Source organism: Lethenteron reissneri, chromosome 23 (genome assembly GCF_015708825.2).
Source record: "Lethenteron reissneri isolate LAM-NWPU_2019-01 chromosome 23, ASM1570882v1, whole genome shotgun sequence".
NCBI classification, from domain to species: domain Eukaryota; kingdom Metazoa; phylum Chordata; class Hyperoartia; order Petromyzontiformes; family Petromyzontidae; genus Lethenteron; species Lethenteron reissneri.
The window spans coordinates 22,494,915-22,516,526 of record NC_083801.1 but is presented as its reverse complement, the minus strand read 5'-3'; the positions used below and the strand labels follow the sequence as shown (position 1 = coordinate 22,516,526).

Genomic DNA, 21,612 nt, shown 5'->3' with positions numbered 1-21,612 from the left:
GACTGCACGCCAGGAGTGCGAGGAATTTTTGCGAGGTGTGCCATGCGCAGAAATCACTGTTTTTATACACTCCTGATCATAAAAAAACAACAAGGTGGAATAAAGTTGTCAAGTGTAGATGGATTAACAATATTTTGAAATGCGCCTTTTTCTACAAAATACAGGTTAAAAGCAAGATTCCACGTTCGAATGCCTAACTTGCAGCCAATCAGTATACTGTACGAGCCAATTACCCCAGTGCAGATTTTAAAACGCAACCGCATTTTAGGAAGCTGTACAAAATAAAGCACGTACATCAGGGGGACAAGGAGGCCACACACTACCCATTACAAACTCTAAAGAGAGGGTGCAGACGGTCACTAGCAGAGCAGAAGAGGACAGCCCGGACTTGCACGGAGCCAGGAGGGACGTCGGACTGCACGTTTGGCGTCAGGGAATTTAAGAATTTGACAGCAGCAGAAGAGGAGCGATGGGGCTGGTACAAACAGGCCATGTAAAAATACATCCAGGCCGTAGGGGCTATTCCACAAACACCACTGTTCCACCGCCAGGAGTAGGAAGGGATTGGTCTGTCCAGACTTCTAAGTGCATCCGCAGGGTCGCTCATCCATCCACACTCGCTTGCATCCACAGTTGCACTTAAACCACTCGCCCAGAAGAGCTGGCAAGCAGATGCCCTCTCGAGTCAATTATTGGTCCACGAGTGTGCCGAAATAATTCGACGCAAGCGCGTTTAAAAGTGGAGAGAAGGATTAACCGCCATCCCTCGTGAACAAACGTCCGTTCTAATTAATCAGAACTATCATTTTTGATGTTTGTACTTTAACCATGTAAAATAATGAGGTGTTTTACTGCTCTCCTGTGTACGTGAACTTAAGGCTAAATCTCTGATCATGCCGATAGCCACAGGATAACCCACAAGGCATTTTGTGACGTCCTCAACCTGCACAGTTACTAGGTGGTCGGTCGACAGCGCAGCAAGTGGGTTGCAGTCCTATCCGAGTGGATTTTAAGGATTACACCTTCATATGAAATCCACTGTTGGAGTCATTCGTGAGGGTCGCTCGACCACACTTCACCACATTGATCATTGCAGGTCGGGGCAGGGAGGGTGAAGAGTCGCCGCTCAGATCTCACTCGCTGCTGATATCCACCGTGGTACCGAGAAGGTGTTATGACATCACTCGCCGCTCATTTTAGCCACTCATTGTTAGCCGTGGGCAGAAATTGAACTCGGGTGGGCCCGGTTCAGAGTGCAGGGCGCTATTCACTGCGCCGCCGATCGACTCCGTACGTCCGTATGCGGCACCGTGAGCATCAGGTCATGGCCGGCTACTCCAGCTTCCCCACGTGGAAAAATACCCAGAAGGCATTATCCCAATGATCCAAGCAGGGCCCTTCCTGAAAAAATAATCCCGTGAGTGACGTTTGACTCTCCCGAGTAAATAAACGACATTTCTTTACTTTGTGAACTCAGACTTTCCCACCCACACTGAAGCCATCCCCAGAATATACGAATAGAAACTAAGCAGAGGTGTAACTCAAACAGCTGCTGCTGCTATTGCTGGGCAAAATTATTTGCATGCATGTGTGTGGAAATGTACTCTCCATCTACCCGTGTATGAATATTGTTTTGCTCTGTTTGATTTGGCAATCTCATACACAAACACGAATGGCTCTTTGGCTCACACTCACAATTATTCTCTGCGCCTGCATTCGAATGCATCTACTCAAGTGTGACAACCTCAAATATCTCTCCGCTGCCATTTGTTTCACCGTACGCCCCCTGCATGTCGAACAGAAACATAACCACGCATCGTTGAGTCGTCAATGAAGGACCGATCCGATTGTACACGTCGAATCGTGGGCAGTTAAGAATCGGCTCTTTTCCATTCATACTTGTTGCACGTAAATTCGTTCACACGACCCTTGCAGCGAATAGTGGGCGCTACATTCTCCACAATTGAAAAAATATTATGGACTCCCGGATCGAGAAGTAACGACCTTTGAACCGTAAAATTTGGTGGAATTACGAGAGGGACGGATCGGTAGATGCAGGAGGCTTCATGTCAAACCATGTGACAGGCGACGCTTTGAACAACGGCCCATTTTCCACAGCACATGAAATCAAGTTAGTTTTATGCGCCATGAAGAAGGGCTATTGCCTGAAACGTCACCTATTATAATATCATTATTTTTAAGGCCACTTGGTTTCAGTGGAGACTGCATTTTTTGTTATTTTTACTTGTGCACCACCGTCAACGCAGCAGCATCACCAAATTTGTAAAAAAATTCATTCAGATCTGTCCCGCTTCGGCAACCTGGAAAATATTCATACACCCGGCACACAACATCAAGTATACTTCTTGATGTGGCTACTAGTCACGTGCCTATTCCAATTTACCAGCGACCAGGGAAATATAGTCAATGGGTCGCCACTGAACAGAGCTCAGCTCAATGGGCATTACTCAAAATAAACTAATGGTTACAGGCCTCATGTTCACTTTGGCCAGCAAGGCAGCTGAACTCTCCTCTAAAATGTGCTGCATTGGCCTCTCTACGGCCGTACTGATGTCACGTGCAGCCTTGGCTCTCTGTCCGGCGAAGCAAGCAACCGGCACGTGACGAACCGTCTCACTCGTACAAGACGGCCAACGCTTCGTTTCCTAGCGTGGGTGGCGAACGACTTTCGGTCGCGCGTCCGGTCGCCCGCTCGCCTTTCCCAACCGCCGGGGACTCTGCCTGCCGGGCACGGCGGCAGCGAGCGGGGCGGTGCTCGGCATTCCTATGCGGAGCGCGTATTCGGCGCACGGAGGGGCAGACGCGCGCAGGCTCGCCGCCACCACCGTGAGAGATCAGAAGAAAGGTTCCCTTCAGCCAGGCCCGAAGGTTACTAGGCAACCCCTAAGTCGGGCAGCCAAGGCCAGCCCAAGTTGAGAAATGGAGAGATGGATAGGAGGACGGGGGAGGAGGATGGAGGCGCAGGGGACCGGCGGGAGGGGCCGTGGCGGGGATGGAGGGAGAAGTGGAGAGGGAGGATGATGTAAGGGGTGGTGGTGGTGGTCACTGGGAGGCTTACAGCTGAAGAACTGGACGAGCCGCTTCATGCCCAAAGAGCCGAGTATTGTGCATCGGCTCCTCTTGCATTACCGCCAACATGTCTGTGCAAGACATATCTCGGACAACATGTTCTACACGCACGCATGCACCCCATGCGTGCGTGCGTGTAGACATGCACGTATGCACACACTTGACAAGTTTTGTGTTCACAAGCCTCTAAAAACGCAGTGTCAAATTCCGCAATTTTTCACCACTTAAAATATTAACGCGTCAGATTAAACGATCGTGTCGTGCTTGCCGAGGTCAAGCTGTACATCCATGTATCCACTTACAACATGTGTTTGCCCTATGCGCTCATAAGCAACACAAAACTTTGCTAATTTAAAACAAAATTACGAGGCACTCAATGATTCACTCTCCCGGAAATTCGTTGAATTGTCAAGTTTCGGCCTGAGAATTTCAGCCAGCTCAAGGGTGATTGTTGTGCCATTGTGCAGCAAGTCAATCCTAGTGGCTGCAGCGGTCACATGAGCCAAGGGTACACAACATCTACAAACATACACGAACCACGAATAATGAATCCTTACACGAAAAATTAGAAGCGCGTACATCGAGTGCGAGAATCGATTTTAAATCGACGAATCGATGCACAGCTACACGCCCAGTAATTAAAATGCTGGTAAATGGATATTCAACCGTTTAAAGAGTTACACTTATCGATTCCAGTTGATGTGTCTCGATTCCCCATTAAATAACGATCGCCATGGAGATGATATGCTGCTTCGCCATCCATTTCGGCAGGATAACGCAAATCGTGTGCACGTCCGTTCGCAACGTACGCTCAGCACGTCTCTCGGGATTTCACCCGGTTAAACAAATAAGTGCAAGGAAAAAAACTTGAACGTTAATGCATAAAGAACCACATTAAAGAAACTAAAATAATTACATTTGCATAACCTAGAAAACCACACCTGCCGAGATACAATTGATAAACCCGTTTTAAAGCACAGGTGGAGGTTTGTTTGCAGTACTGGATTTGGATGCAGGGGCTCAGCGATAGTGGCTCCGTGCTCGATACGGCCACGGACACACCACCTAATCACCATGGAAGCATCCCCATTTTATCAGATCTCAGAAGCCAAGCAGGGGTGCGAGCTTGCTTCATAGCTGGCTAGGAGACTGCCTGGGAATACCGGCTGGTGCAGGCTCGGGCTGTGAGGTGGCCAGGAGAAGCCGGCGCTGGGGTCTTGAATCTGCGCAGAGCTTTGAGCGTAATCTCCTCCAGGACAAGTTCTCTTCGGATACTCCAATGTTCTCCCATAAAAGCAAATATCACTCATTCGCGTAATTAGTTATCCAAACATCCCAACGAAGGACCCCACTGAACAACGAGGCGAGGTTTTCCGTAAGTCAAAGGTAATTTAATTTTTTTTTATTTTATTGAGGCAACGCCCGGTGGCCCGTTTGTACGTCACGTTGTGACGCACGTACACACCATGAACATCAACTAAACCCGTTTCGAAAAGCAAGGGGATAGAAAGACGGGGGGGGGGGGGCGCAGATACGATGACAAGGGAAGGGGGATAACCAAATTAAGAGCATTATTATTATTATTATTGGTTGTTATTATTACTCCTGCCAAAGCTCGCGGGCTGCAATATTAAACGGCAAACGCGTCCGCACACCTTGCTGCACGAAATGGCAGGGGTGCGGTTGCACCAACGGGGGCAATGCACCATCTGGAGAAGGGGGGGGGGGGCTCTCATTTCCGTCTTCATAATCGTGCCCAGGGATAGACCCGTGCCGACGGCAAAAGGAGGCGCAATCCTCATCGCAAGACGAAAGGGACGCACACGCGTGTTAGGGACAGGCACGCGTGTTAGGGACAGGCACGCGTGTTCGTGCCCACACCCAACAGCAGTGGTGATTTTCTGAACCGGTCCCGGGCTCGCCCTAGGTAACACCTCAGCTTTAAAATGAGTACCTGGTGAGATGTGCAAACATTGCCACGAGGGATACAAAGGCGTCCAAGCCCGGTGCTGACCACCTACCTGCTCGTGTTCCGTGCCGGCCTGTGTCGGTGCTCACAGCACCTTGGCCCAGCGGTCTGGTAAAGACTACATGGGGCGTGTTTGTCTTTGAGTATCTAAAAATTATGAAACTGCATTCATACGTAAAATTATTATTTATTTATTCAGCTCCACCTCCAGAAATGTGATGAATTGTCGTAATTCCGCTCACCCCCCCCGCCACTCCTCCCCTCCGTCGTTTTTATCCCCTCGTCTGTTGGTTCTTACTTGTCCGGTCTTACAGAGTAGACAATTATTGTGCAATGCGCTACTTATAATCGGAGTGAAAGCATCCGGTATTAATGATCGACTCGGAAGCAATAGGAAGCTCCTCAGATCAATGCAGGGGACGCTGATAAAAGGAAAGGCGGTTAGAGTGAGTGGATAAGAGAAGTTTCGCTCTACATACAACGATCCCTCATGCAACCTTCATGGCTCCAATCCCGATGGTGACCACACTGCGCCGGGAGGACATCTGAGGTCGAGCCAACCCAGAGCAAACCCCAGGTCAAGTCCAGAGGTCAATTGGCGGTGGTCTTGTGCACCATGGCCAGCAAACGGGCCGCTGGGATCGTAGCGCAGCGAGCAAACAAGGGGACGCGCCCCAGAGGATGACCACAGAGAGAGGTGGCATGACGGCAATGTCGGGAGGCCTTCATCCAGCAGCGGATTGAACATGACTGACAATGACCATGAGAAAACCACGTGTCGCTCACAACTTGCATGCGAGGAATGTGTAGAGTAATATGCGATAAGCTGTCAAGACTCAGGGAAGGGATTACATTCAAGAATATATATTTGTTTTGGTGTCATTTTAACAATTTGCTTGGTATTGGTGTCTCGTAACGGTGTCGTTTGTACCATGAACACAAAGGTGACTTTTGCGTACGATTTGCATGAATAACGAGACCGAATCTTACAAGCCCAAGCGAGTGCATGCACCAGTTATTGTTAGACTAAGCTTGGACAGATTGATCACTATACGCCTACAATGGACTCAATATGCATACCTGTCCACCCATATGGTTTACCCGTATTCTTGTACAGGGAAATTTAGTTTTCAGGTCCATGCGGCGTGAAGCCGTTTCAATGCGGGCAAATATTTGTTTTGTATATTTGTTCGTGTTTCTCCCTTCGTGATGGGGATTTTGTAGGATGAATGTAATAAGGTAAGCACTGATAAGGGGTTGACAGGTATGAATATGATTACACTGCGCATGTACACCAATATAGCACGATACATTTACAGCAGAGTCACCCCTGTGGATGTTGTCTCAAGCAAAATGCAAAATTACAGCAGCGGAGCAAAATCTCCACCGCAACTGCACGATGAAGCCGACTACTTTCATTTGTCCATAAGAAGTTTTTGGGTTAGATCGTGTAAATATATAAATGTGTCGTTAAAACCCGCCACCACCCGACACGGCCAACTAGTAAGGGTTGTCACGTAAACAGAACGTGGCCAATTCGTCACTAGTACAGCACTAACCGGAGTGTTGGAGAGCCCAAGCCTCAACATTTACCATCCGAGTATGACGTTTCGCCAGTAATTACAACCAGCTTCATCAGGCGACAGCCAGATTTGAGAAGTTTAAATGTTTAGTTCCTTATATTACCGTTGGTAGGGCTATTTTAATAAACAAAATGGACAGGGAGGACAAGATCAAAGGACTCGCATAATGCGCATGCATAATGTACGTTGCCGCAGTAATCCCCCCCTCCCCATCATTGTGCAAGTGCGCAGAAGAGTGGTCAACACATCGACGCCTCTATATAAGGAATGAAACAGAAAGACTTCTCCACAAATCTGGCTGTCGCCTGATGAAGCTAGCTGTAATTACTGGTGAAACGTCGTACTCAGATGGTAAATGTTGAGGCTTGGGCTCTCCAACACACTGGTGTGCTGTACTAGTGACAAATTGGCATGTTCTGTTTACTGCCTCTCACTGCCCGCCACTTCACTAATCCACGCTGACCAGCATGGTCTTCATACAGTAGAGGATTGACCAAGGTCTGTTATACGATTCTATAGAATGCTTTACTTACTACCCCAGCGTCGTATTTATTGTGACTGAAAACAAAATACTAATATTTTTTGTCAGCATGTCCGCCAGAATGTAAATACCCACGATTTGTTTCTCAAAAGGCACCAGCATGATAATGGCATGAGCACATGTTTTATTCAGAACAATATCCCCGCTTGCTGGGAAATGAAAGAAACTCAAGTGATGTGCATCGCGCAAGATCTCCAGTCCCGATCACGCTTTACGATTTGAATATCTGTTAAATATGCACACAAATAAATAATTGAACCAAAAAGATGAACCATTCAAGTGTGTGTGTCTCATATTCCTCATAACACAAGAGTCCTTTTGTTTAACAGAGCAGGCTCACTCGCAGAAGCATTCCGAGGATAAGAAAGTAAATTATACTCGCTACTGTAAAAGTTACAATGAAAGAAAAGCATGCATATGCATGGATTCCAGGACAAAAAACGTTTGTCCTAGTCAACAATAAGGACATTAAATGACAAGCAGCACAATAACATAATCTCGCATGGCAAACGACCGGTTAAGGTATCACTCGCCACTGATGATAGCCGTGGCTGGGAATCGAACTGGGATGACCCAGTTTCAGAGCGTAGTGCGTAAACCACTGTGCCAATGCTCCTCACAGCCACCCACGCACCTGAAAACATTCAAGTGCTCAAGGTAATGGAACCCATCGAGTCCTCAGTGGCCTGCGACGCATCCACGCGTGCCCCCGCCACCCCCTGCTCGCTGCCGCCTCCGCCGCGGTTCAACCCGCCCGCCGCCGATGCCCTCCGAGCCCAGCCGGCCCCCCGTCCTTCCGTGCTGGGGCTGCCACCGTCGTAGCTGGCAGCCGTCGCGGCCCCGTCGATTCACACACGCACGCACCCACGCACGCACACTACGAATTCCGGCCACGGCTCTGGACAAGACCCAAGATCCCTATCTGGCACTTGGGAGTTTCCATGTATTTCTTAATTTGCCACCGACTGTACAAACATTACGGAACTCTGCTCAATTCTCTTCGAGTCGATTCCTCCTCTTGCCTCCCTTTCCTGAATTAGCTTCCCAATCTGTACTTCACTTGATACCACCGACCCACGCAACACCTTAGAATGAGCTTTTTGCCCCTGTCTCAGAGGTGAGCTTGTATGTTACCTGCTGTGTGCAATGTTCCTGATCCTATCCTCGTGTACGATACGGATAAACTGCGGTAGATAGGCACAGCTGAAGGATTGGAACTAACCAACAGAATGGCTCGTCAAACTCGACATCAACATCTACACATCGCTCACCAACTCCTCGTCGTTGCGATAGGATTGTAAATTCACTTGAAAACACGCGCGTTTGACAGAGGATGGTCACGTAAGCAGGCACGGAGCAAAACTGCATGGAAATGGCTACTTAATCTTCCACACGTACCATAGCCCATAACGTGGCCAGCCCCGTTGACATGTTGGAGGAGATGCAGGTTTCGTGAAAAACAACAGGCAGCAGATAACAGCGATCGCTTTCCCACCAAGATTGAGCACGAATTGACCCATGCCTGTGAGCAGCCAATGAAACTGCACCACGCGCACCACTCGACGTGGCTTGGATGGAGCCTTCGGCGGTCCCAGGACTCGCTCGTTCACCTCGAGACGCGGGGCGAGAGATCTTTGTCTCGCCTCGGACACTCTTCGTTTCTTTGTTCCGCTGTGCTCAAGCGTTCAGCTTGGCAGCAGCGCGGGGCCGATATTAAATGGCAACAGCTTGAACGGAGATAATTTCAGAACATAAGGCACACACGTGATTGCATATAACCGTCATAAGCACGAGGTCACATCCATACAGCAAATGAGGCCTTCGCAGCACTCACGCCACGGATATTTGCACCCTGCGTTTAATATTACATGAATCGTGGTCGTAACATACAGTCTGAGTGCCATAAATTGTGTTTATTGCCAGAAGGCATTTGTTATGCATCTGAATTTGTATTTTGTATTATGAATCCCTGTTGCTTAGAAAGTATTTTGTTAGGTAAAAAAGAAATAACATGTGTACACACACAGAGGGGAAACGTGTGATGTATATTAATTGTTATCAGTATGCCATGTCTATGCACTAAAGACAAACTTAACCCTGCGTTATAATTTAAAGTTCGTATGTACGGTAATGTATTATGATTACTCAAATCAACAACAGGAAAACTGACAAAACCCCAGAGAGAATTGTGATCATCATCATCATCAGCCATGATCAATCCACCGCTGCATGAAGGCCTCCATAAGTAGTCTCCACCTTCAATGATATAACAAACCATCTTAGAGCAGCTGCACACGAGCCGGATCCATCGCTCAACCTTCTCGGCTGCAGCTCGCTCGCTCATCATTCTAGATCATCCGGGGGGACTCCTCTTTATGTTACGAACGCTGTGTCATTAATGAGCCTGTGTGCGGTATTCCCTCAATATTCGTGTAGAGGGATACGTTACGGAGATGCTCATGAACACCAAAATTCACGGACAATGATATTTGAATTAAGTCCCTTAAACAAATACGTCACTAAGCCTTCTTTCGCATCACTTTCTCGCGTTACATTCCCTCTCGTCACACACTCTCTCTCCATGCAGTCATGTAGAGTTGTAGATGCCATTTGCGGAAAGCTAAAATCGCGCTCTCTAACCCCTCGTCTTCCTCTTTCCGTTTCCCAATGTAATCCCGGGCGTGCCTCTGGAATTTTTATAAAAATACCAATTCTAATTAGAAACATTTTCATCCATTTAGCGATGTACTCAATGGCACTGTATTGAATGCGAGATACTTGCCAACACATATCATTATGCAAAAAAATAAAAGTGATTCAATTACAGTTTTAGTTTAAACAACTTTCTTGGCATGTGTGGAATACCAATTAACAGTTGCTTGACTGGACGTCATCGATGGATACATCACACTTTAGAAGTGCCAAGTAAACACTCGCACTAATTGGTTAAGCGAGTATTTATATGCGCACACACGAGCACGATACGGCAAGCTGCGGCATCAGTAAAAACAGCGCACGCACAGGCTGGTGATCGCACGGCAGCACTGTGAGTAGCAAGGGCCGGAACAATTTAACTCCCCGACAAATTGTCACAATTCAACATTGAAATGCGATTCTTGTCTTAACACCGCGGCGAATTGGTAAACGTCGAGCGGCCGTGGGGGGACGGGGGAGCGGGGGGGCAATGTGAACTCGCTACATGTGAGGAGCATGGGTGAAAGGATTTTAAAAATCGCTCGCTATCTGACAAAATGGTGCGTTTCAAGGTCGCGATTCGACTCGAGACTTGGTTCTTTGTTAACATTGCTGTGGGGTGAATCCAAGACATACGAGGCATATGCATTGATAAGAACACATTTATTCTTTACACCCTGGATTCAATGCATGCATCAGGAGAGATTAGAACTTTGCATTAATCTATGAACCGCAGCATGGTTCGACCTCTGGTGCCAAAGCATCCACATGTGCGCGCCTGGCATGGAAAAGCAAGGCTGGTGCATTCACATGCACTCAATCAGGGCAAACACAAAGATCCTCCTTATAGCCTTTATAGCCTTTGGGGGCATGTTCTGTGAGCTAGCACCGATGAAAGCCAATAAGGCATATGACGTGGTAGGTGGCCAGCACCATGCCCAGCTGTCATTGTCTCCCCACTAATGTATACACACTGCGTCAGATACTCAATTAAGGCTCAGTCGACCTAGGGGAGGCCTAGAACCAGTTCAAACAGTCACCACTGTTAACGTGTCTAAGCAGGAATCGAATTCAAGTCACTGGGTTCGTACCGCAGCGCACTAACCACTACACTTCCACTCCCCAGACTCAATCAGGCAACATACACAATAACAAGATTCTTATTCCAAACCGCACAGACCATAGTCATGTCTTAGGTGGCGTGGCAGTGGAGAGAAACCAATTTAGAAGGCCGTCAGGAGACTCTCCAAGAGGTTATGGGGACATCTCACGATCCCAACCTGCAATCACGACTCCATTCCAAGAATCGAATATGATTCCTGATGGAATCAGAATCATGGAATCATGTTGGGGACAGGCCACGGTTATGTAGACTACTCACAAGCCACCTATTCCAGTCCATCAGCAGCCTGGACAATATTCTGTGAGGAATCCAGCCCTGCTTTTGACTATATTGTAGAAGACTTCTGTATGATATCGCATCAGTTGATCGATTAATGTATATTCTTAAATTCACAATTGTATTTGTAATAAACTACTTTTTTCATTGCCACATGTTGTATGCAAATCGTACCAAGTTGTAAGTGGCACAGCGGTAATACGTTTTCACAGCGCATCTGCCAGAATACAATTGCAGCACTTGAATCTATCACACATTCAATCTGTCGTGGGCCTAAACATTCCTCCGGCTCCGCTGGGAGGAAGCGTGCTGTGGACGGTGCTTACCGGGGAGCGCGCACGCGTAATACACTGCTGCCCGGCAAGAGAGGCCATGCGGTGGGACCATCGGGAATGCGCTGCACTCGCTGCAATCACTGTAACAAACAACCGGCTCTTTTGCCTGCTCAGGATACATCTCACACGCTCTCGTTTCATCATCCCTGCAATGAAGAATAAACATTTCGGACATTGCTACTTTGTGCACTGTTGAAATGGTAAATATGCGCCATTTCAAACCTAGCTGCATTGCGCATTTGAAACTAGTTAATAAATATATAATTATACAATATGGTATGATGTATTTGGAGGGCATGGTGGAGCAGTGGTTAGCGCTTTGCACTATAAACCCAGGTATATGAGTTGGATACCCGGTCATGGATATCATCAGCCACGGATAGCCGAACCAGGGTTGGATGTCGCCTTCAACAATCCGCACTGACCAGAATGGTGAAGTATGGTCAAACAACCCACATGGCCGGCGCAGCTTGGGGAGGCATTTATCCAGCAGTGGACCGACAAAGGACTGCAAATTATTTAGACCTCTCTTCCGAGAAACGTGTAATCCAAGCAGTCTAATCTGATAAACTAAAGCTACGTTGTTGACACTAAATTATGTATGAATTGAATCGGACCCATTGGCCCATTACCGTTGAAGAAGAAAAGCCATTAAGTACTATCCCAGTAACAATGCCACGTTGGGCCAACTTCAAATGTTTACTGTGACACTACACATGCCATGCAGGTTTGCGTAGTTATTTAAAATCCAAACAAGGTGCACAACCTGCAGAAAGAAGGCAATGAAAAGGCACAAGGCCCTGCACTAACAGAGCTCAAGGCATGGCCGGCACTGTTTCACGCGCAGGCCGGCGTTTTACACACTAGGCCGGCGTTTTTTACACACCGGCTGGAGTAGAATAATCGCCGACACCGGACTAGGCGGAGTGCTCCCTTGCCGTGGTTTTACTCGGGTGGGAGCAAAAACTCCGATTGAATTGCAGCTCCGGGTGGCACAGCACAATTTATAGCCCGATGCGTGAAATCTATTTACGTACGTGGATGTACAACGTTGCAGTTCTATTCCTGCATTTGAAACAAATAATAAACACGTGCAGCCGGGGCTAGCGGCAGCGTGGTGTTTAGCATCCTTGCGTTAGGAGACCGGACAAACCGAGACTTGGGTCCCCCCCATTCACAAACATCCACTGGCCAAATGGTGAAATATGGTCAAGGCAACCCCATGACCAATGCCGTATGGGGAGGACTTCATCTGGAGTTGAATTCACGAAGGGCTGTAAATTATTATGCAACATGTAGGCCTCTCTTCCAAGACACTTGATGCCACAGTGGTCTGGTGTGTCTATGCTTAAATGAAGGCTGCGTGGTGCTCATTAGCACTCGTTACCCTGACACATCGGTGGAAATTCCACATTCCTATGGCGGTGATCCCAGTTCTTCATTTGGACAGCACAGAAATATTCACGCAAAGTGGTACGAATTTTATCAACCTCAGGTGTTAATAATGAACTTTGGGGAGGGGCGGGAGAGGTGACTGTCATCTTTACAGCTGCCATACTTCAATTTTACAGCTCTGTCAACCCACCGCTGGATGATAGGGATCCTCGTGCCATGCCTCTCGTTCATAATTCACCATGCCGGTCAGAAAGGGCCGGTGCAGGTTGGTGGGAGGTCCAGAATCGACCCAGATATCATTCACAAATAATATTTGTCATGGCCAGAAACCACACTTCTACTGAAGCAAATGCTATGGTGATGCTGCATTGGCAGTTGTGCACAATGAGCACAACAACTCGCTTCCATCTATAATCCACAAGGGCCATCGCCCACAATGCCGTCTATTATATTTATTTTTCCTTTTCATGGACCCGGTGTTGTTGCGTGCACAACCCGAGGCTATTATACTCCACAAGCAACGCCAAAACAGGGCACAGGGTGGAGAATAACGAGGAACGATGAATAACCTGGCGGCGCATCTCGCGGAGCGAGCGAGAGGCCAGTGCAGGGGCAGCGGTGTCTCCCAGCGCTCGCTCCCTCGGTTCTCTTCCCTTTCGCGGCGTCACGTCGACAGGCCCCGACGGCAATTATTTTACCAACAAGATTTTCCCCGAGTAGGGAGGTGTCAGAAAAGTGATTTTATGGTTGTCACCTGACGATGATCGTTGGCAAATTGTGTCGTTAAAAATAGTCACCGCCGTCTCGAGACAAAGCGGCACAAAAAATTTGCACAGAGGGCGTGCACACACACGCATGCATACAATTATTCACGATCACAACTCGCAGTGACTCTCGTTGCCAAGCCATCATGGGGATTGTTTGACCATGCTTCATCACGCTGCTCAGTATGGAATAGGGAAGGGTGCGAGAGGGCGGGGCTGAAGACGGAGTTCAGATATTGAGGAATCGAATTCAGGGTGCCGGTTTCAAAGCGCAGTATTAAGCCAACCACTGAATCAACGGTCCAACCGATACAATATTCATACATGTAAAATTCACACTTGTAATAATGTCATACTTTATAATATAATACCGTACCCTATGAATTGTGGAATCACACAAATGTGACCTCCATCTCTAAACGCTGTACAAATTGGAGTGACGCACATCGAAGTAACATGGTAGGAATTTGCTTCTCCGTGTGGGAGGCAGTGAAGAGTCGACGGCTTCCCGGCAAGGGGGGAATGAAGGCGGCAGGGCAGCGACGTGAATGCGAGCGATTCACAGGGAGCGAGAGGCAGCAATTTGCACAAAACACTTGTAAAGAGGTCATCTTGTTCCTTAACAGCACCCAAACAAATCGTGAACATGCACCAGCCAGAGGGGTAAACTTCACCGGCTGAACTCCAGTGAAAACGCAATCGCTCTAAATTTCTTCCGCACCAAATTGTATCACCAATCCAAGCGTGGTTTCTTTACAAACATTTTTATTTCCGTCCCCATCTAAATATTAAACAGCACCGTGTAATTAAATGCTTGCAGAGGTGAAAATAAGTTTAATTCAGTGCGGATTAGCGGTTGACATTTCATCTCATGGAAGGGGTATTGAATGCAAGGGTAAAAAGAGGGAAACAAGAGAATGAAGACACAGGGAGCCGGCTGCTTCTTATTGCCCAGAGGGAGCAATTAGCCTGCGATCACGCTGCTCCGGAAGATGGGCAGAGCGCGCGGGTGTGGGAAGAGAAAGCAACGACTGATATAGGACACGCCTTTTTACAAAATGGCACACTTCATAAACATGGCAACGAGTGCAATCATATTTTTTTTTGCGAGCGCTGATGACAAAAATGGCTCAAGTTAAAACGAGCACCCTACAGGGCCTTGTGTATTCAAATAATAAACTAAAGGTTTTACAGCTCGCTATTATGGAGGTCATCGTGAGCGGAGCCGAGCTCGCGGTGGGCGCTCTGCCCACAATCGCCGTCGTCGTCATCGTCGTCACGTTTACAGATCTCCTTCAACACAAAGTGACAGCGCTATCGCTCTGCCAAGGGGAGGCCCAGTTTCTCTCACTCTCAACGGCTGGATGGCCTTGTATGGAAGAGTTCAATGGGCATTCCAAGACGTTTGGAAATAACTTCAAAGCATTCGGCGAGAGGACAAAACGGGGCTCATGGTGTGCGACTTTTCGAGCTCGTAATCAGACGACACGTTACTCTGTTTGCATCGGGCCGTAAACGCCACACGGTACGCAAAGTGCGCGTTAAGATGAGAGCATAAAACGGGCAATTAAAACGTTCAAGTCTTTGGCACAAAAGGAAACAAAGGAGAACTTCATCTCGCGTTTAATAAGGTCACGACTCCAGCATTAACATTCCAACGCGTGACTATTTTGAGCCGTTTCAGTCGATCGCCGACTGCTGACGCTCGCAATTAATTGGGCAGGAATAGAGGAGCACAAAAAACAACAACAAAGGAAATGCAAATCAATCGATTGGACGCGAGTGATCTAGCATCAACAATTTCAATAGTGAATCAATGCCTCGGCTTGTTATGGAAGAATGCAGGGAATTGGTGGTTCACTTTATTGCACAGATGCCATTTTCTTTCATTACTCTAGGCCGGGTCAGCAAAGATCGTTAGCTGCAAATGTAATAACATTGCCGATAATTATCAACAAATTACGCACAATTCAAATGTTGTTATTTTGAAAACCGTAGCCGCTAACCTATTGGTATAATCACATACACAGACACAGCCCCACTAATAGCCTTCATGGACCATTGTAGCAAGCTCCGTTAGCGAATACCTATTAAGACCTGAACAGCGCTAGAGGGAGCGTTGTGGCCAGCACAAAATCCAGCTACCTAACTCTGCCCTGTGGTGGTGTACACACGACACCACGACCTAGAGGAGGCCCACGACCGGTGGTTCCGATTCTTGCCACCGACGATCTCAGGTTGCCAGGTTCACAGCGCACGTTTACCCTCTGTGCACCGCGGCTAATCCCCTCATATAGCAAACGGACGGAAATGCCCTCAAACGTGCGCTCGCACACGTGCAATCATTCGGTCCCGCAGACTCGGCACTCACCGTATCCTGTGGCCGTGCCGGCGTAGGGCCCGTCCACCGTGCTGCGCGTCTCCTCGGCAAGCCTCTTCACGTACTGCTTGCTGAGCTGCAGGATCTGCTCCTGGAGCTCGGCGCTGGTGGGCCGGTGCGCCGAGTGCTGCTGGATCGTGAAGTGCAGCAGCATCATCCCCCAGATGAAGCCGAAGGTGACCAGGAAGAAGCCCAGTTTGTGAGAAGACAACTTGCGCCAGGGAAACATCGCGCCTCGGATCGATTCCCTCCCGGCGGCCGGGAGGCGCCGCTGCCGACACAGGCTGGGGATTTATTGAGATTTTTTCTCTCCTCTGGGGAGCGAGCGAGGGGACGCGTCCGGCCGTCACCGCCGCGACATGACGGCTTTCGACGACGACGCCGCCGCCGGGTGTCTTCACAACGAGCGGGCGACGTCTCTCATCTTCGGCGGTTTGTCTTCAGGGCCGTTCACTCTGAGGGGAGAGAACAGGACGGGCAGGATTCAGGATGACAAAATATAAGGTGTGCTCAGAGCCTACAACTTTGCTCAGGACAAATACTAATTTGATTTGAACACAAAGTGAAAACTATTTAAACTTAAAAAACACTTTGTTCTGAACAGAAGGTTTTAGGAACCCGAAGCTGGCTAAAATGACCATGGCCAGGGACACAGATTGTTCACCTGACATCATCTCTCACCATGCCTCACAAGCGAAAATTTTGGAGGATACAATGTCAATCCACTGCTGGACGAGGACTTCCTAATTCCATCCCCGCAGTCCTGCGATGTCACTCCAGGGGGATTCATTATATCAGTGAAAGTTCAAAGCCACCGACGTTGCACAGGGCTAATTTTCTAATGGACAAGAATCGTTGGCGACTTTCCCCAACGCAATATACAACGCGATTTATAATAGCGATTTCGAAAATGCAACCACACCTGACAAACAACGCCGTACACAAAGTGGGGATATTTATTTTACGGATCGACGCAATCGGTCGAATGGCTGCAGAGAAACAGGAAGGGGCTCGAGCCTGGACTTGAACAGGGGGCAGGGAGTGGACAGCACTGATGGCGGGGGGGGGGGGGGTCCAGACAACGCGCACTGAGAGACGGCCTCTTCATGACAATGCAGGCAACAAACAGTATGGCTAGTTATTCTTAGGTTTTTTCGGTAAAGTCACGTAGGTAAAAAAATTAAATTAATAAAAGTTAAATAAAAATAAAATAAAAATCACGACGTATCACTTCATACAGCTATCGTGCTGTGACAGTTCCACCTGAAGACGGAAGCTTGTGTTGCCTCCGAAACGTCGTGATTTTTATTTTATTTTTATTTTACTTTTATTAATTTTTATTTTTTACCTACGTGACTTTACCGAAAAAACCTAAGAATATGAATCCTTGCCGTCACGAAAGCTTCAAATCTAGAAAGAAGTATGGCTAGTGCCGACTAAACTCCCATCAGACCGGAACAAACGTGCTCATGAGTAATGCCAGTGTAGACACACGTGTGATAGCTAGGAGGGAAGTTGGTAGCAGGTCATCCTTTGTACAAAAACATGGGGTTGGGTTGGGGAGGTAAAAATTACTATTTTGTAATGGATTCAGGACTTGCACAACATTTTTCAAATAACCTATAATGGAGGCACAGGATACTGGCAAGGCCAAACAAAGCACACTAAGCAATCATCTAGCGAGGAAAACCAGGATATTGATTATCCGAAACTGGCTTGCTTAGAGGAAGTACATTAGGAGAGATGGAAAAACCAATGAGGCTGTACTAGTTTACCGCCGGGACATCAGCGTTGCAAAACTCGTGCACGGAAAAAAATGCAGGGGGTTAAATGCTCTCGGAGAACTTTTAAACTGCCCTGTAATTTTTTTCTCAAGTATTTGTGCGAGCAGTCCAAATCTCAACGGCGCTGATCGACAATTGCAACATTTCACGGTAAAATCATAACATGTTCAAGAGCACCTGAGCTTTATTGGTGAATCGTTTCAATTAGCTTCCCCACAAACCAAAGTAAATAATGGCTGCAAATACAGAACTTGTATAACAAACACAAAACCAAATTGCCATAGATAATCATCACAAACATTCTTAAAACACTCGCCTGCAGCGTAATCCCCGAAGCCCATTTGCCTCCGATGCCTGAGAAATTGCAGCCTTTTAGAAGATGCCGCAACCATGCACGTACAAGCACAAGAAATCAATAGCGTTGTAATTGATACTTTTAAATGTGAAATCCATGTGTGTCTGAAAGCTAAACAATCAAAAAAGTGTTGAGCAAAAGTGCAGAGAATTGATATTTTCAGTCTGGTTCGATGGGGATGTGGGGGACCGGTCAAAGGTTTAGAAAATAGGATATTGAAAGCGTGTCCAGATGCACTGTTATTATTACTTTATTTTTCGATAGTTTCCTCCAAATGTCAATATTCATTTAATATAATTAGCGCATGAATATAGAGCGAACACTAGCTGAACACGATTTTTTGGGAATCTCATTCTGAAAACTTTACTGACCATTTATCAAGTCGCGAATCGCACAAGGAAACACCCCCTCCGTCGCGAGTTCTTTACGATGGCAAAAAAGCGGCGCGATTGAAAGCACGCACGCATCGCTGGGAACACCTCCGCAAAGCAGGAGCACAGCGTGCGTTTACAAAGGCTCGGCGACAGAAGGGGGGAGCCTTTTTCCAGGAATGATTGCCGAATAAATGGTTGGGCCCTGCCATTTCACGCAGAATTACCAACGAATACTTCTGAATGGGTCGCTTTAGGCCACACAAGGAAGCTCATTGCATCTGCAACCATGCGGATTGCAATACACCTCGCAGTTTTGCTCTCGCCTCCGGGACAACCACCAACCGCTGGCATTTTGAAATCTCGATAAGAGCGATTGACTGCTTGTGGCACACACACGGGGGGAGGGGGACTCGTGCCAAGTCACCAGTCCATCCGAGGTCGATGCTGTTCAAACACGCCAACGCACAAGCTACTGGAAGGCGGGCAGGCTCCCCGTGCCGTACGACCACCGATGCAATCACGTTTCTGTAAGATCGATTATTCTCCACCCCTTTAATAGAATTTGATTGAAAAGCCAACTGTTCAGGAGTAGAAATGCCTTTCAATTGCATTCAGCATCCTTCACCTAACCAAGTGAAAGCTCGTTGACGTACACTGGACATTTCTGTGAAAGGAGACTTGGGAAACTTCAATTGCATAAAAAAAAATCTAGGCTGCAACACAAGAATGCAATGGCTACAGCTTGCACGTGGTATGAAAGAGACTTTAACCCACACTACACACTGGCAATGCAGTGTGGCATATTGCATCATAGTGCCAAGACTATTGACATTCAACAGGAATACCTTATTTCTCGTTTTTGTGAAACTTTATTTCAAATCATAAAAAATGTAAAGTCATCAACAGGAACACATTTTACATTTGGCAGTTGGAGGGAGTAGACGCAAGGTGCACCTAGCCTGGCACAAGCACCGTGGGGGGTGGCCAGCGGCGGCCGTTGTCTGTGTGTGTCTATTGATCAGTTCAAAAACACCGTGGCACACGTGGGAGTGTGCGCAACATCTGGCTGCAAAGCATATTGGGAGCTGGTTATGTCGAGGTTATTTCTTTATCCAAAGGACTCCTCATTCGTTCAAATGAATTAAGCCGTCTCGGAGAAGTGATCTGGGCTCACAAACACGTATAAATATCAGCTGCATGGATAAAGATAAGCTCTGACACAAGTAAGCAATTGCCAGAGGTTGAAAATTGAGCATGCTATGGCCAATGCATCGATCAAAATCGATTTTTACACCCTCAATCGTGCATGCAAGAATCGACTACTTTGGATTCGTGGAAACGAAAAGCTCATATTACAATGAGGCTAACGGAGCGAACGAAACCGTACAAAAACGAGACCAACCAAAATTAAAAATAGACAGCAATTGTGAATCCCACTCGTGGCCCTAAGAGATAGTGGGCACAAGTTTACACAGACCCCTAGACTCGCAGATAGCCCGAGACTCGCACAGACACCTGTCGGTCCTAGACTTATAGAGGACATGAGGCCACGATGTGTTCCACTATTTGTTGCGGTGATTGGAGCAGATAATAAACGTGAACCAGACCCATGTTGCTGCAGCAAGGCAGCCACCACGAGACACATTCTTTAAGGCCACGGAGCTCTGCCGACACCACACGTGACAGTCGGGGGTGCTCCAGTGGTTTATAAAGATAATACTAGAAAACTAAAAATACTTAAATATCTTAAGCATTTTATGTTCAAACATTCATTCTATGAAATTTAATTATAAAACTTGGGTTCACCAACTAAAGATAAGGGATACTTACAATGCAATGATTAATGCCAAGAAGAGGTTTGAATATGTATAATTTAAATAGATTATTCAGTTTGATTCATGTTTCAAAAGTTGGTGCAACATTTAATGGTTTTTCATATACCACCAAGTGAATAAAGAATTGCCTCTTGAACCATATCATGATCCGGAATCATGACAAGTCATTGAGCCGCGTGTGGACGAGGTGGTGGGGGAGAAATGATGGATTCTGTGGGGGTTATGCACATCGACACATTGCTCTAAAATCGGATCAATCCTCCTTCCGTAAATCACGTGACTTGTGTGTGGCCACCCCCACTCTGTACTTCTCCCCTCCCCCCGAGAAAACAGACGCTGCTCCGTGCAGCTCACCACTGCTCGCTCCTTCTCTCTCCCCCTCTTCCTTCCCCTCTCCGTCATAATCATCATCACTCTCTCTCATCCGACATCTTGCGACGGTCATTACTTCTCCTACTCCCCGTGAGCCATGCTCTCTGCTCTGTTCGTCTTGGGGACTCCCATACCGGCCTCCCTTCCCCACTCATCCTGCACCACCTCCACCCCCTGCTGCCCTCGAATGCAAAAGACTCCCCTTCACTTTCCCTGGTGCGGGGCCATGGGTATAAAAAGTTCTAACAAGATTATTTGCTGAAGAGGAGTTTGTTTTCTTTGCGAATTTATTTCCGAGAGAGAAGGGAGTGAGGGGTAGATGTCCACAGGGAGAGAGACAGGAATGCCTTACTGCATACAATCACGAGGATAATTAAAATGCTCAATGATTTTGACTGCTTCCCGACTTGCTACTCATGTTTGTTTTTATACGCACACCAAGGCATGACAGTTTAATAACAACAATACAAATGTAGAGCCTTTGGTGTATCAACTGCTTGATGAAGGCCTCCTCTCCACACCAGTTGGGTCACCACGCTGGTTCATGCGGGTTGGTGAAGTTGGGGGGAGGGGAGGAGGCCTCGGAACAGTTCAGATATTAATTGCCACTGATGTTAGCCGTGACATTTAATTTAGGCTAATCGGGTTCATAAGCTACAACGCGCTAACCCGCTGCGCCATGGTTCCATCCTAAATAATAAATAAACAGGTGTTTTTTTTCTCTACACAGAGGCAAAAAAGC

At 47.4% G+C, this 21,612-nt stretch overlaps 1 protein-coding gene across 2 annotated transcripts in view; it reads right to left on the bottom strand.

The window, feature by feature from the left end:
- MGAT5 (alpha-1,6-mannosylglycoprotein 6-beta-N-acetylglucosaminyltransferase) overlaps positions 1 to 21,612 on the bottom strand; it is a 98,989-nt gene that overhangs the window by 60,512 nt on the left and 16,865 nt on the right. For both annotated transcript variants that reach the window (XM_061557720.1, XM_061557719.1), the window contains exon 2: positions 16,142 to 16,605. In XM_061557720.1, coding sequence (XP_061413704.1) covers positions 16,142 to 16,379 — 238 coding nt within the window. In that variant the 5' untranslated portion in view covers positions 16,380 to 16,605. The remainder of the gene's footprint in view (positions 1 to 16,141; positions 16,606 to 21,612) is intronic.